This window comes from Hippocampus comes, unplaced genomic scaffold (assembly GCF_001891065.2).
Source record: "Hippocampus comes isolate QL1 unplaced genomic scaffold, H_comes_QL1_v1.1 scaffold539, whole genome shotgun sequence".
Lineage (NCBI taxonomy): Eukaryota > Metazoa > Chordata > Actinopteri > Syngnathiformes > Syngnathidae > Hippocampus > Hippocampus comes.
Genome location: NW_017804753.1, coordinates 74,505 through 90,476, shown reverse-complemented (window position 1 = coordinate 90,476; position 15,972 = coordinate 74,505). Strand labels below are relative to the sequence as shown.

General features: G+C 42.4%; 1 protein-coding gene across 1 annotated transcript; it reads left to right on the top strand.

Annotated features, from left to right (window-relative positions):
- Window positions 1–1,348: 1,348 nt before the first annotated feature.
- col28a2a (collagen, type XXVIII, alpha 2a) lies at window positions 1,349–15,247 on the top strand. Its single transcript, XM_019876560.1, has 35 exons — window positions 1,349–1,511; window positions 1,604–1,744; window positions 2,852–3,426; window positions 4,207–4,227; window positions 4,344–4,403; window positions 5,627–5,680; window positions 6,698–6,742; window positions 6,828–6,854; window positions 6,942–6,986; window positions 7,074–7,118; window positions 7,416–7,469; window positions 8,730–8,798; window positions 8,904–8,972; window positions 9,077–9,145; window positions 9,744–9,812; window positions 10,088–10,156; window positions 10,250–10,318; window positions 10,437–10,505; window positions 10,626–10,697; window positions 10,779–10,847; window positions 10,927–10,998; window positions 11,115–11,183; window positions 11,315–11,383; window positions 11,464–11,532; window positions 11,615–11,683; window positions 11,770–11,838; window positions 12,072–12,140; window positions 12,229–12,297; window positions 12,391–12,471; window positions 12,606–12,641; window positions 12,739–12,775; window positions 13,076–13,633; window positions 14,149–14,435; window positions 14,525–14,765; window positions 14,859–15,247. Exons 2-35 carry the CDS (start codon window positions 1,615–1,617, stop codon window positions 15,065–15,067), a joined length of 3,684 nt encoding a protein of 1,227 aa, XP_019732119.1. The 5' UTR covers window positions 1,349–1,511; window positions 1,604–1,614; the 3' UTR covers window positions 15,068–15,247.
- The last annotated feature ends 725 nt before the right edge of the window (window positions 15,248–15,972 follow it).

Below are 15,972 nucleotides of genomic sequence, written 5' to 3'. Positions count from 1 at the left end.
AACAACTCAAGAGGTGGGTGTTTGGAATGTTTATTATTTTTCCCAACCAAGAAATACTGTCACAGCTCGTATAAGTGATGAATGGCCCCATGTTGACGTATATCATAGAGCAACGGGGTGGATTTTGCCAACCTATCATTCAGCGAAGCATTCTTTTGTGTCACAAGGACTCCTCTAATTACTTGTTGCCTGCAGCTTTGCAATACAAAGCCTCTTCACCTGGAAAGAGTGGGCAAAAAGGTCCTCGAATCCATCGCCTGCAGTGCGCATCGTACCAACCACAGTGGGAGGAGGACACTGAAAGGTCAATGATGGTCATCTGTCGAGGTCAGAAGGCGAAAAGAAGGCCTGTGGCTAGCTGGGTTTTTTTTCTTGGAGGAAAAACAAATATTCTTTCTTTTTCAGTACTGTTCTTTTGAAGGAAGCAAAGTCAAGTACAGATTCCAAACACCACAATACTTTCACGACCTTGAATTGGTTTGGTTTTTACTCTTTGCACCAGGTCATTGCCAGGTTGGTCTCTTCTTGGAGGAAAAACAAATATTCTTTCTTTTTCAGTACCGTTCTTTTGAAGGAAGCAAAGTCAAGTGCAGATTCCAAACACCAAAATACTTTCACTACCTTGAATTGGTTTGGTTTTTACTCTTTGCACCCATTTTTTTTGTGGACTGTTCTGGTTTCAGTGCAAAGGTAACCAGGTCATTGCCAGGTTGGCCTCTTAACCTTAAGTGTGCCACAGCTGAGGAATGTATGCTTGCATTTATTACATGACTATCATTTTACTTTTTGGATATTCTTGTTTCAAAACAGTCGTTCAAACATTTTTATTGTTTTAGACAACATATGTGTATGTTACTACTGAGTATGTCTGTATGATAAAAGCATGTACCGGTAGTTTGCATTCGCGTAGAACTACATTGCGTAATACTGAGAGATGTTTACAATATTTTCCCCCTTGCAAAGTGACAAAAGGCCCTGCAATTGGCTGGCAACCAATTCGGGGATAGCTGGGATAAGCTCCAGCTCACCTGTGACTCAACTAAGAACAAGATGGCAACTGCAATAGAAAACTGACGGATGGGTGAGCAAGTGGTAAGCCAAAAATGCATCACCAACGATTCCCGCAATGACGCATGTACTTGTATGACAGCATCGATCAATTTGTAAATATGTCTCTTGTATTGGCGCTCATTGAAAGTGTGCAGTGAGAAAGTATCACATTTTCACATTTGTTTTTTTTTTTCCACGCAATGTTCCAGAAACTAAACTGCTTTCTTGTCCCCCTGAGGCAAGAAAGGGGAGTCTGCATGAGCAAGAATCCATTGAATTGGTTGGGTGGTTCCTTCCTTATAAAAAAGGTGTGCATACTCAGGTTGTCTGACTCTGCTTTCGAGAAGGACGACATCGCTGTTGCTGCTGATGGATGGTAAATGAGAGCGCCGGTGCTCTTTGTGCAACGTGAATAGTGCTGCAGGTCCAAACAGCACATTGAAATACCGCAACATCTCAAAGTAGGTTGAACAGTGAAGTTTGTTTCTCTGTCGACGCTTTCCAATGGCATGCATTTAGTTTGTCCTTGACGTGCCATTCTTTTTATTTGTAGTCGAGACAACTATGTTCCTCTCCTTGGAATCAGTGCTGTTGGCCGCAGCGCTGGCTTGCGTCTGGGCTCAAGATTTGCATGATGACAGAAGAGCCAAATCTCGGACCAAAACAATGGCTGCGAATATTTATGATGGGCAAGGTAAGCAAAATAAATGTGTCGACCATATTCGTTGTCACCTTACAAAAATGTTCTTAATTCTTCTGCCTGTCGCGATATGTCATTGCTGTAGATAGATCAACAAAGATACAATATTTTTTGTGAGTAAATAATAATTTTGGTGAGAATGAAGGAGCGCCTTTGATGATCTCTGACAGCCAGAGTAGGTCGTAGCGTGCTCCATTTACGCCATGACATTTACTTCAGTAACGATTTGGATGCATTTTATTTGTCAGAGTAGTTTCGAAGTGACATATTTTTAACTTTCACTTGATTATTTTGTGAAGAACAAATAGTACGTTTACTCCATTAAATTGATTTACGGTACATTGCACATAGTACTTTTATTTTTTTATCTTTCCATAATTGCTTGTGTGATCTATTGGTTGAAAATGGTTGACATTTCAGCTGACAAGAACTCCATCATGTGCTGTTTCAAGTGTAAACAAAAAAAGTTACTTGAATTCAACACTATTGTGGCTTTGATTTTGCCATGGTTTTACCTTCAATAAATATTTCATTTATAATTGCTAACGTTTGATTGTTTTCCATTTGGTTGTCCAATATTTGCATTTGCGCATTCCCATTTTATATTTTTGTCTGTTTGACATTCACACTCCGATTACGGTAAATTAAAAAAAAATGTTTTTGCTCATGGCACGCTACTAGTTTTAGAGATTCACTGGTTTAAGGAACGGGCGGCCCAGTGGTTAGCTCGTGAACCTCATAGTGCAGACGTACCGGGTTCAAATCCAGCTCTGGGTCTGTGTGGGTTTTCTCCGGGTACTCCGGTTTCCTCCCACATTCCAAAAACATGCATGGCAGGCTGATTGAACGCTTTAAATTGTCCCTCGGTGTGTGAGTGCGGATGGTTGTTCGTCTCTGTGTGCCCTGCGATTGGCTGGCAACCAGTTCAGGGTGTCCCCCCGCCTACTGCCCCAAGCCAGCTGGGATAGGCTCCAGCACCCACCGCGACCCTTGTGAGGATAAGCAGATCGCAGAATGGATGGATGGTTTAAGGAACCTAATTTGGTCACATAACCATGAGTCAAAAGTGTTTAAACAGACCCTTCTTGTTTCTTCATGCAGCCATCATCGATGAGGACTGTAGCTTGGAGCTCGCCTTTCTCTTGGATAGCTCCGAGAGTGCCAAAGACAACCACGAGCAGGAGAAGCAGTTTACGATGAACTTGGTGGATCGACTCAAAGGCTTGAAACTGGCGACAGGGCGCAGCTTGAGTCTGAGGGTGGCCCTGCTCCAGTACAGCAGTACAGTCATCACAGAGCAACGATTTAACGACTGGAGGGGCACGGAGAACTTCAAGAACCGCATCGCTCCCATCGTTTACATCGGCCATGGCACCTACACCACCTACGCCATCACCAACATGACCAAGATCTACCAAGAGGAGTCCAGCCCGGGCAGCATTAAAGTAGCTGTGCTCCTCACCGATGGCTCCTCGCACCCGAGGAACCCGGATATTTTCTCTGCAGTTGCTGAGGTCAAGAACCAGGGGGTCAAGTTCTTCACTCTGGGCATTACCAGGACGGCCAACGAGCCCTCCAACGTGGCTCAGCTCCGCCTCCTCGCCAGCTCTCCCACTTCCGACTTCCTCCACAATTTGCAGGACAAAGACATTGTTGAAAAAATGGCTACAAAGATTGTGAGTATCCGGCGTTGTCTTTGAAGGCAATTATTTACTCACAGGAGGCTTGTATATTTACTGGACGGACAGAAAAACAAATCAAAGAATAATTACTGCGATTTTAAGGTTCTTTTTTCCGTTTTGTATATAGTTTGACATTTTCATGTTCTTATAGTGTGTATCCATTCATTTTCTAATCCACTTATCCTCACAATGGTCGCGGGTGTGCTGGAGCCTATCCCAGCTGTCTTCGGGCAGTAGGTGGGGGACACCCTGAACTGGTTGCCGACCAATCGCAGGGCACACATAGACGACCAATCATTCGCGCTCATAATCACACCCAGGCACCCTTTTAGAGTGTTCCATTAGCCTGCCATGCATGTTTTTGGAATGTGGGAGGAAATCGGGCTACCCGGAGAAAACCCACGCAGGCACAGGGAGAACATCCAAACTCCACACAGGAAGCCCGGAACCGGAATCAAACCCTGCGCCTCTCTGGTGTGAGGTGGAGATGTTAACCAGTCGACCAGCGTCCTGCCTCTTATAATGTCTAATATTTTATATTTTAATATACATTTCAATTCACATTTAGCGTTTTGTTAAAGTCACAAATCACTTTCTTACTACATATTTTTTTTTCATTTATTGTTTGTTTGTTTAAACAAAAAAATCTGCTGTATGCTGCTTTTGCTGAATTTCAGCAACAGAAATAATTCCGTGACCATTATCTTAATACAGGTAACCAGAAATGAACATGAATAGGAATGCAATTTTAATGATGTTTGCTTTTATTTGCAGACTGACCTCGCTGATGAAGGAGTAAGTATTGCTTCACTTGGAAGCAACATACACTTACTCATTGAAATTTGGCCGAATCATAAATACTACACTGATTCAAAAGCTAACATGACGTATCTCCTCTCTTTTTTTCTCAGTGCCCTCTGGCTCAGAACTGTGCCTGCGAGAAAGGCGAGAGGGGCCTCAGTGGGCCTGCGGTGAGTAGCAACTTCTTTTCAAGTGTCAGAAGTCGACATGCCTCCAAGACAGTTTTTTTTTCCTAATCTCTTGTGTGAATGTCAATTGCACACATTCAAACAATCATGTTAAATGCTCCCTTTGTATAACTTGTACGCATTTTTCAAAAGCGACATGTGCCTCCTTTCACTTCATCAGATCCATCTGCACAGTCTGAGATACAATGGAGGAAGTGTATCACAAATCCTGCCTTGAAAGACAAAAATGCTGAATTTTGATTGATACTGTCGGAAGGAGGATTATATTTTGATAAGCATATTTTGCACATGAGAAGGGCAAAACATTAGAAACACCTCTCTGTATCATCGATGACAGGTCCAAACAACTGTAATTTACAACCAAAATAATGACAAAAAAAAATACCTCCTACAGTATCAGAATGAGGCATGATCGTCTTTAAAATACCCAAGAAGATAAAAGTAGGGCTGGTTTGTAAAAATAATCCCCCCCACCCCCACCCCTTCACGTTTGCAATTGCAAATGAACATGCCATTATTTTTTCATAGTCTTGTTCCCACAAACACGAGCAATAAATGTGTGTGCGTGTGTGCGCATATATACATGTAAATATGTCTAACTGAAATGAAACCGTTTTTTGGTCACTCGAATGAGGCATTTTTTTTTCATGCCCATACCTGTATCCTTGACATCAGCATGTGGAATCCTATACAGTAAAAGTTTCCTTTGTGCATGATCGCACTGGATTTTCTTAACCCTGCACTTGCGCACGCACATGGAGATGCTTATGCAAACTCTCTGGCAAACACTCACCGGCTGCTGACAGACAGTTGCGCGACCATTAACCAGGTGCATTCTCCAGAGAGAGATTCTTGAAATTCTTCCGTTCAGACAAGGCTGCTCTCATAATTGCTCTTATTGGTTTAATGGTCACGAACCAACAAATGTCTGGAGGATAGCAACTGTCATGCATCCAGGTGCGTTTCGACGCATTGACCCCCGCCCCCAGAGGGCGAGACCACTCATGCCCTATTTATGCTCCAGACGTCATCTCGAAGTGACTCATGGTGTCATGCATAAGTGCAGGTACTCCCCCCCCGCTTGTCTGTCTTGGTGTCTCAGCCTGCCTAAAGTGTATTTTTTTTTCTTTACATGGCTAGAAGGGAATTTATTACAATCAAGCGAGCTGCCAAATCCCGAAGTGTGATTCTGTTTGCTTCTTCAGGGAAAGAAAGGTCGTCCAGGAGAAGATGGAGCCCCCGGGCTAAAAGGACAAAAGGTGTGCGCCCCCTCACACGCATGGCTTGACCCTCTTCACTGACAAGCATTTAAAAAGTTATTTATACCTTTTTAAGGGTTGCACACCTGAGATCCATTTTCCAGTTTGAAACAAGTTATTTCCTCAACACTGGGAAATGGGTGTGAAAATATTTCCCAAATTACAGAGGACAATTATTCCAGTGTATACCGTGTTCTCCAGGTTTCAGAATATTAGGTACCCGTATACACTTTTTTCAAACACTGCTGTCCCAACAGGGGAAAAAATGATGTTAAGCCAAGCAGAGTCATTTGGACAAACTTTCTGTCTTTTCAAAACCTGCATCCAATCACGTTCTGGCTTAACCTAACAATAGAGATCATGCTGTTTGATTCATTTACTCTAAAATGACAAAATCTGTCTTAACACAACCGTATTTTTATAAGTTGCGCCGGAGTATAAGTTGCACCAGTCAAAAACATGCATCACGAAGAAGGAAAAAACATGGGTAAGTCATTCTGGAGTGTAGGTGGCATTTTGGGGGGCAATTTAACAAAAATGAAACCACGAAAGAGTAGAGCTCGGACTGGCAACCAAAATCCCCGATCCCTAATCATGTTGACTGCAGCGAACGAGTTCTGGATGGATGTGAAACGTCTGCTTTTAACTATGGAAACAGTTTTTCTTTTTAATTTAAAATGGCTTACCTTAACAAGAATCTCACGTCGCATTGCGGCCAATGGTAGAATCCTGGTTGGTTATTGCGTCAAGATTCTAGTTAAGGTAAGCCATTTTAAACTCAAAAGAAAAACTTTTCCGTACTTAGAAGGGGAAGTTTCGATATCCAATCGGAACTCGTGAACCGAGGTCAACACGATTAGGGAACAGGGAATTTCGAGCTCAAATTCCAATATATACAAGCCCACCTGAGTATAGGTTGCAGAACCAGCCAAATTATGGGAAAAAAGAGTGACTTATAGTCCAAAAAAATACAATATTCTACTGATATAATGACTTAATATCATGGTGACATTACAGGGTGAAGCTGGAATAAGTGGTATACCCGGGCGAGATGGCGCTGAGGTAACTATGCCACACATTTGATTAAAATCTGCACAGTTTTAATGTATCTGACACTTTAATAGCTAATAATCAAATCTATTTACAGGGAAAATTGGGTTACAAAGGAGAACAGGCAAGTGATGGGGATAACAGATGACTGATCATTTTCGAAAACGCAGTTCAAGACCGCATGGGCATGAACTTGGCTATCTATCCGCAGGGAGAACGGGGAGAGTGCGGCACTCCGGGAATCAAAGGAGACAGGGTACGACAACGTGAATAACAAATTAGAATGTATCCATTTTAATTTCCAATATTTATGTGTCTTTTATCATTATGTGACCTGTTGCAGGGTCCTGAGGGTTTGATTGGTGGAAGAGGACTTAGAGGACTGCAGGTTGGTAAATACTGACGAGCAAGTCAACCTATATGATAATAATCTTGTAAAGATGATTTTCGATCCCTTTTTTCTTCTATTGAATGAGTATGAAGAACAAGTAAGAAATGTAAATAATATTTTTAATTCAAGACAATGCATAGATCAACGACTCTATAACTATGTAAGGATATTACATCAACTATTATCTGTTGACTTTTAACCCGCTTCTCAAACATGTCAACCTTCCCTCTCATTCAAACGTACCAAATCAGATGCACACACTTGTGTTTTTAATTGGATGTTATTTGTGTCCAGGGGCTACCGGGACCACATGGAGACATTGGGCCAGAGGGCCCGCAGGGAAAGCAGGTTAGCATCTTTCCTTTTTTTTCTTATATTTTTTTTAAGCACACCTTCTGCTACCTCGCAATTTCCTTGATCATCACTTTTAACAACAGGCTGAAATTATACCACCGCCGCGTGTTAACGTGCACCACAGGAAGACGATTGCCCCGGAAAAGACCCCTGAGCAAGGATTTGTTGACGTTCCCCTTTATTATTATAATAGCGAAAGAATGAACCATCAGAATGGAATCGCTCATCTTGGATTGTATCCAGCTTTTAAAATCTAAACTCAGGAAGTGCCAACAGCAGTGTTTATTTTATGTATAACATGCAGTAACCGACTACAGGATATGTTCTCATGTGAGGACATGTGTACAGTATTTCCACAGGCGTAAATCATGCTGCTGCGTATTGATGTAGTTTGGGTTGGATAGACAGCGGGGCCTTGAGAGCCACCTGACTGATGAATTTTTCAAGGGATGAGGTGTTTGGACAATTTTTGCTTTGACACACAAAAATTTGATGTACACTGTAAGGTGACAATGAATTTAAGTGACTTCACAACAAATAGCAGCTTGGCAGCTAGTGAACAATTCTTCAAAAGAAGAGGCTTCAAGATGCTTAATACCCCTTCCAGTTGAAGTGTCCTGTCAAAGTAAACCAAAAAAAAAAAAAAAAACCTAAGAAAATTACATGTTGCTTATTTAAAACAAGGCACACTCACATGCATATATTCTTTATCCTCAACAAAAAAACAACTGTAATATCACTGCAGTTTACTGATAAGTAACTTCTAGTAGTTGTGAAACTCTTCTTCGTTTATGTCTGCGGGACTGTGTTATACTGCCCCTCGGTGGCCAAGTCGCTCACAGCGGGAGGAGCCCCAATGAATTAATCTCTACGCACAAATTGTGTAATTATTAACAATGGGTTGGATTGCAAGTGTCACATATTGGCTGGGTAACGATGCGGCATAATTACGATGTAGAATGTAATCCAACTACAAAAGAGCTTCCATAGTGTCTATAACATGCCACAGGGTGAAATTTAATGTCTGTGCAAAATGCATGTACAGCAATACCGGTCGTTGGTTTTTTTTTTTTTTTTTTGTCCAATGTTGTAGATGTCAGCAGCATTTTATCTTTTTATGCACTGACAGACCTTTTCTGTCTCAAGGTTACATATATGCTTAGACATTGTAACTTGAGTGAAACTGACAGATTGAGCTCAAAACATGTCCTGACTTGCGAGGAGACAACTGATAACCCGATATTTTGATGACAGGGGGAACGTGGACCACCCGGCCCTCCAGGTATTCAGGGAGAAACTGGCATTGGGATGCCTGGACCAAAAGTATGCAGAAAGACTAATCTTTTGCCTCATTCTTTTTTTTTTCCCAACGGTGTGTCTTTTGCATTTGCGTGTGTGTTAATACATCCTGTTACCGAATTTTTCTAGGGTGACATGGGATTCCAGGGACGCCCAGGTCCTCCTGGTCCTGCAGGCATTGGTGCACATGGTCCACCAGTAAGTTCTTCTCTTGAATGAATTGTCCATTTATATTATTGTCACAGCAATTTTTTTTAAACCAATGCTCTCTGTCCGATATGAGCAATGTCTTTTTTTCACAGGGACCTCAAGGGCCACAAGGTGTTCAAGGGGAAAAGGGACCGACTGGTGAGGGCCTTCCTGGCCCAAAGGTATGGTATTATTACGTTTCGAAGATATGCTGAAGTATCTTGAGATTTGCTGAGATGTGACATCTCGCATCTGCCGTGAATGGTACAACCTCATTATTCAGCAACTGTGTTTTTTTTTCTTTATTCAAATTCATTTACTGTAGGTATTGACAAACCTGTGTGAAATAACATTTGAAATGTCATCAAGCGAGTACACGTCTGTTTGACCAAAGCCAAACTTCCTGGGCTGGGTGCTACTGGTATAAATAACTCTTCTGCAGAGCTAACAATCCGCTAATAAGCCACCCACGCATCCAAATGTAATAAATTGCATTTCATGACACAAACTCCAAGCTGCCTATTCTTTCGGTCTACATTTTAAAAGGTATTGGAAAAAGCCCACTGGAGGGGAATCATCTCGACAGGAGATGGTATGAAAGGAAAAAGAAATACTAACTTCCATTCCTTTCAGGTTGGATCATCTGAATGAAGTGGCTAACAGGAGCCAACACGCTCCTCTTCTTAAGTGTCTCACCGAAGAACAATACAAACTTGGCAAGGACCCAATAAACATCAAGTGGTTCTGATGTAACTAACACGGCCTGATTTTGCTCCGTAGGGGGATCGAGGGCTCCCGGGACCGAGGGGATCAAGAGGACAACAGGGTGCGGGAATTAAAGGAGAACGGGCAAGTCAATTGTCATTATTGTATCATTCTGTGAAGAATTTTATTGATGGGTCTCTAAAATTAAGACATTTCGAGATATAAAGGGAAAAACTCATATTTGGGCGGACATCTTGGATTTTGGGGCCACCATCTTGGGATTTTGCGTGGCCAGCGGGTATTTTTTGAAAAGAGTGATATTTGAAAAGTATCTGTTCCAAACTTCATGCTTGTTTCACCATTTGAAGGGTTCTTTCACTTATCTGCTCCATTCTATGACTTTGATGCTTTCCTTCCAGGGTGAACTGGGGCCTCCAGGTCCCCCAGGGCCCACTGGGCTGACAGGAGTGGGCATACAGGGAGAAAAGGTCAGCAAACCAATTTACATTTTGGTCACTTCACACCCTAACGCGTGCACTTAGCAGTTGGGATTACTGAAATGAGCCTTGATGACTGTACAGGGAATTGAGGGTCCAAGGGGTCCACCGGGTGTAAGAGGGCTTCCAGGAGAGGGTTTGCCTGGACCAAAGGTTTGTGGAAACAGCTCTCGAAAAGCATCCGTCAGTACGTGACATAAATATCCAAATACATCAACGATAAATACATCCTTTGTATTTTTGAGGACCAACTTTCTGTTTCTTTCTCGAGGGGGATCAAGGCTTACCTGGAGAGCAGGGATCGCCAGGAGAGAGAGGTATTGGTGAAGCTGGTCCAAAGGTGAGACAACTCCTCTTTCAAAATCTTCTTGCTAATGAAAAGACGATGATATTATTTAGCTGCACGTATCAATGTGATGCATCCATCTATTGTGGAATGATTTCTTTGAAATGACATAAGGGAGAACCCGGATCTGCTGGCTTAGGTGGGTTGCCTGGTCTTCCAGGAGAGGACGGGGCACCGGGGCAGAAGGTACGGAACCTTACACCGACTCTGGTTTTAACCAAACTACCGAAAAAGTCTCTGCATCTGATCTACTCTTCTCACTTATAGGGGGAGCCTGGGTTGCCCGGTTCAAGAGGTTCTGAGGGACTTCCGGGTATTGGCACTCAAGGAGAGAAGGTTTGTATTTTGGTTTTGGTACTTAGCATGTTAAATCGCAGCACAGAACAGTAACACAATGTGTGGTACTCCTTCCAAGGGGGACCAGGGTTTGAGGGGCATCCGTGGCTTACATGGACCTCCTGGAATCTCAGGACCCTCTGGTCCAAAGGTACGGAATCAATGTATCATGAATTAAATGTTTAAGATGAAGAAGTTTATGGCAGAATAATGCAAACTACTTCAAAATACAAATGAGCTCAGTATCCTTTACCAAATACTTGCTAGGGTGAACGTGGGGTACCAGGACACCAAGGCATTCCGGGGCAGCCGGGACGATCCATAACTGGTCCAAAGGTGAATAACTGATTGTTTATTCATCAATCTGTCCTGGACACATCTTGAAGCGCCGGTTGTTTGCTCTTCAAATGCAGTGAAATACATTACTTAAAGTAATCGTCGCTATGGTTTCAATTTCTTGTCTCCAGGGGGATCTAGGTCCTACTGGTCCCCCTGGACCGATTGGGGAAACAGGCCTTGGACTTCCAGGTCCAAAGGTATTTGTGTTTTACGAAATGACTGAAACACATCAGCATTGTGTTCTTCATATCATCTCAACTGGGTTTTGTTCCATCAGGGAGATCGAGGTAATACCGGTCCACATGGTCCACCCGGTCCAAAAGGCGAAGGCGGTCCAGGACCTTTGGTTTGTAAAACCGTCGACCGGGACGTTAACACTTTTAGCCCGCCTTTGATATCGCTAACAACAAGACATATTTCTTTTCAAGGGCCCCCCAGGATTTCCAGGTTTACCAGGAGAGCCGGGCCCAGAAGGAATAGGAATTCCCGGACCAAAGGTTTCACTTTATACATTGACCATTTGACATGGTTTCACGTTATGTTTGAAGGATGACTTTAAATCAGTTTGTCGTGTCTATTCCAGGGTGACATTGGCTTTCGAGGATTGCCAGGTTTGCCCGGCCCACCTGGAGAAGGAATACAAGGACCTCCAGTGAGACCATCACTAGATTATTTCAAGCATATTTCCGTCAAACTGTGCGATTTGCTTAAAGTTTACACACTGAAAATATGATTTTAAAGGACATTTCATGACCAATTCTGAACAAAGATTGTTGTGATGTGCTTGTTCTTTCGGCACGTTCTTTGGCAACGGCCATTTCTGGTCCGGATAAACACTGGAACATGAATTATTGATCATGGTTTTCTTTTAAAATGTGTTCCAAGGGTAATGTTGGCAGGGCAGGACCTCCTGGTCCAAATGGAGCACCAGGAGAGGGTATTCAAGGACCAAAGGTAAACATCACCACCAGTTCGCATCCCACTTACTTATAGGATTTAGGACTCACTATATCTGAATGTTTATCGACTAATCTAACTTCAGGGGGACCCCGGATCCCAAGGTATGACTGGGCCAAGAGGACCGAGAGGAGATGGTTTTCCTGGAGCTAAAGTAAGCGTCTTCATTTATTTATTTTTGACCTTTGCATATGTCATCTCCTCGATGGGACCGGCTGATCTGATGAAATATCCTTCGTTGATACAGGGTGACCGTGGGTCGCAGGGTGAGAGGGGAATGAAAGGTGCCAAGGGAGATTTGGGAGATCCAGGACTTCCTGGTGAAGCAGTATGTAAAAATAGACTTTGCTTATGATATCCAATAGATAAAAGTGAATAATACATTTTAAAAAATAGATAACTGTGATGTTTTATTGAAGTTGTTGAAGCAATTAAAACTCTTGACGCTTCATCAAATAACAGGGAAAAACAGGAACAAAAGGAGACGCGGGCCTTACAGTAAGTTCACCTGCATCCGTCTCCGATTGCTCGGACAAACTTTACAGGTTTAGTTCGAATGCAGTTTGGTTTCGTTTTTTTTTTTTTTTTTTTTCAGAGAGAGGACATTATTAAGCTGATTAAAGAAATTTGTGGTAAGTGTGAGTCAAATGAATGTATGTGTCTGTATTAGGAATACTGCAAATATATAAATATGACTCCTCTCAAAATGATAAATTTGATAAGGAAACAGTAAACACATATTTCATTCAGATTAAATACCAGTACTTGTCAAATTTTTGGGCAAACTAACTTCACTGGATACTCCTGTATATGTTTGTATCATGTAGATACCATGACTCTGATTTCAGAATCACATACTGTTGAGCTCTTCTGGCATTGCATGCAACGTGTGAGTGATTATCCAAGTGGAAACTGTGTTTTGCCGTTGTCAGGATGCGGCGTCAAGTGCAAAGAAAGGCCGATGGAACTCGTCTTTGTGATCGACAGCTCCGAGAGCGTCGGTCCCGACAACTTTGAAATCATCAAAGATTTTGTCACCAGGCTGGTGGACCGGACCACCGTGGGACGCAATGCCACGAGAATCGGCCTTGTCCTCTACAGCCTGGATGTCCATTTGGAGTTCAACTTGGTCCGCTACATGAACAAACAAGATGTGAAGCAGGCCATTCGAAAGATGCCTTACATGGGCGAGGGCACCTACACTGGCACCGCCATCAGAAAGGCCACCCAGGAGGCTTTCTACAGCGCCCGGCCCGGTGTCAGGAAGGTCGCCATCGTCATCACTGATGGTCAGGCGGACAAGCGAGAGCCTGTTAAACTCGATATCGCCGTGAGGGAGGCGCATGCTGCAAATATCGAGATGTATGCTCTGGGCATCGTCAATTCTTCGGACCCGACGCAGGCGGAGTTCCTGAGAGAACTCAACCTCATTGCCTCTGACCCTGATAGCGAACACATGTACCTTATTGATGACTTCAACACTCTGCCAGGTGATAATGGAATGTGGTGCTAATTGTTATGAAAAGGCATTTAAATCACTTAACTCGGGACAACAACAATCTAAACAGCCCTACCGCGAATCGCGAAAATTCGCAAGACACTTCATTATAAACCTCAAAGGTTTATAATTTACTAGAGATCTCAACTCATTTCAACATAGTTCATTGGTGTCACAAGATGGTGGCAAAGCACTACTTTTGTCCACATGAAGCTCCTCAACTAACTTCAACATAGAAATACTTTTATTGCTTAGTGTTTTTTTTCCCCAAGGTTTAAAAAAAAAAATCAAATAGGTGAATTCCCAAATGCAGAGCTGCAAATAAGCGGCAGTTTACTGTAGTGCATGTCCTTTTGCCTCAGTTGCTTGAACGACCGATTAATTAGCAATCAAGTTCACACAAGAGGATCCTAAACAATCGGTTCATCGACTGCTATAGCGTTTTACAATAAAGGAGAAGCATGTTAGATATACGATTTTTTTTCATCTTTTATGTTGTGCTTTCAGCACTAGAGTCTAAAGTCATCAGCCAGTTCTGTGAGGATGAAAACGGTGCCGTGATCTACAATCGCATCGCAAACGGGCACTGGAACGGCAACAACGGAGTGGGCATTCATGGAAATAACGGATACGGCCAGCATTCTAATGGATTCAACGGTGGCTATGGAACAACCAAGAATGAGGTAAACGGGAACGGTTACCAAGAGGAAGTCACAAATGTGAGGCGTGCCAACAGCCACGGCCGTGGAGACACTTTCACGCTGCCCATCAGTGCTGATCCACTTCCTATTCAGGTCATTTGCCAGAATTATTTACAAATACTGATGTTAGATAAAAAGTAAATACTGAAATAGTTTTGGGGGGGGTTTTCGGTCTCGCTCAGGTTGAAGAAGACGAGGACGGTGAAGATTTAGACTTGAGGGCCCACGTGAGGGCCAGTGGCAGCGTGGTTGTAGTGAACAAAACAGCAAGTTTGTCACGTGTGAAGGAAAGCGCTGTCTCCAAAGAAGCAGTCTTATCATCAAAATCTTCGTCCTCCTCCTCCTCATCAACCTCCACTGCAGGATCTTCATCCTCAAACTCGAATCAGCTGCAGCCGGTGGTGAGTCCGGTCCTGCCGGAAGGTGAGTACTGCCTGAAATTAATCTCACTTCATTTATTTTGCATTTCTTTTCATCACAAGGATTGTTTTTGTTTTTGTTTTTTTTCTCCTTCAGAATTTCCACTTCGCGATCCCCGCTGTAACCTCGGCTTGGACCAAGGCACCTGCAGAGCGTACAACATCCGCTGGTATTATGATAAACAGGCTAATTCTTGCGCACAGTTCTGGTACGGAGGCTGCGCTGGGAATGACAATCGATTTGAAACCGAAGATGAATGCAGGAAAACTTGTGTTATATTAAAGACAGGTATTCGAGTTTTTTAACATCATGTAGATTTGCTAAACAATTTATGTTCCTTGACTAATTAATTGTTGTAGTGTGTTAATTCCAGCATGATAAAAGAGAAGGGAGAAAAGTACACATTTTACAATACAATCTATCTGTGGTGACTTTTTTTTTTGCATCAAAGTAATGTGGCGAGATCACTGATTAAACCCAAAAATAAAAAAATGAATGGAATTCACCGCCACTGTGACATTGTCCAACATCTAAGAGATGCTATACAGCTTTTTCTAAATCTCTGAGCCATTTGCTTTACTTTGAAATCGATGCTGCCAGGCAGATTATTTCAATGTCTGCTGTCAAGGTGTAATTGGCAGCTGCAATACAGGGACACTTATTTTTTAAGTTACATGAGCAGAAGTCAGTGTATGGATGGAAGTTGTCATTAATGTCTTCCTCCATGAAATGTGTCACAAGTTGCGCTGTGTGTGACTAAGTAAATGTATTTTTTTGGTGTGTGTGTGTGTGTGTGTGTGTATGTTTTTTATTCATAAAATAATAAAACTGTTGTTTGTTTGTTTGTTTTTGTCCACGGTTCCTGTGTCAGCCTGAAGCTCTTTTTGTTTTAAGCTAGCCGCTTAAAATAATAATTACAAAGTCAAAAGCTAAAAATTTATTTTTTGATCTGTACATATGATACAGTACAGTGGTGCCTTGAGATATGAGTGACCTGACATTAATTTCTTGAGTTCAATAGCTCTATAACAAACTGCTGATAGATCTAATCCTATATAGCAAAAAGAACTACTTATATGTATCTGAGTTTTGAAACAGGCTCAACTCCTCTAATCATATGGGGTTCCACAGAGTTCAATTTTAAGACCGCTGCTCTTCACTTTGTATTCTCTATAATAATAATAATAATAATAATAATAATGGAAGGGGT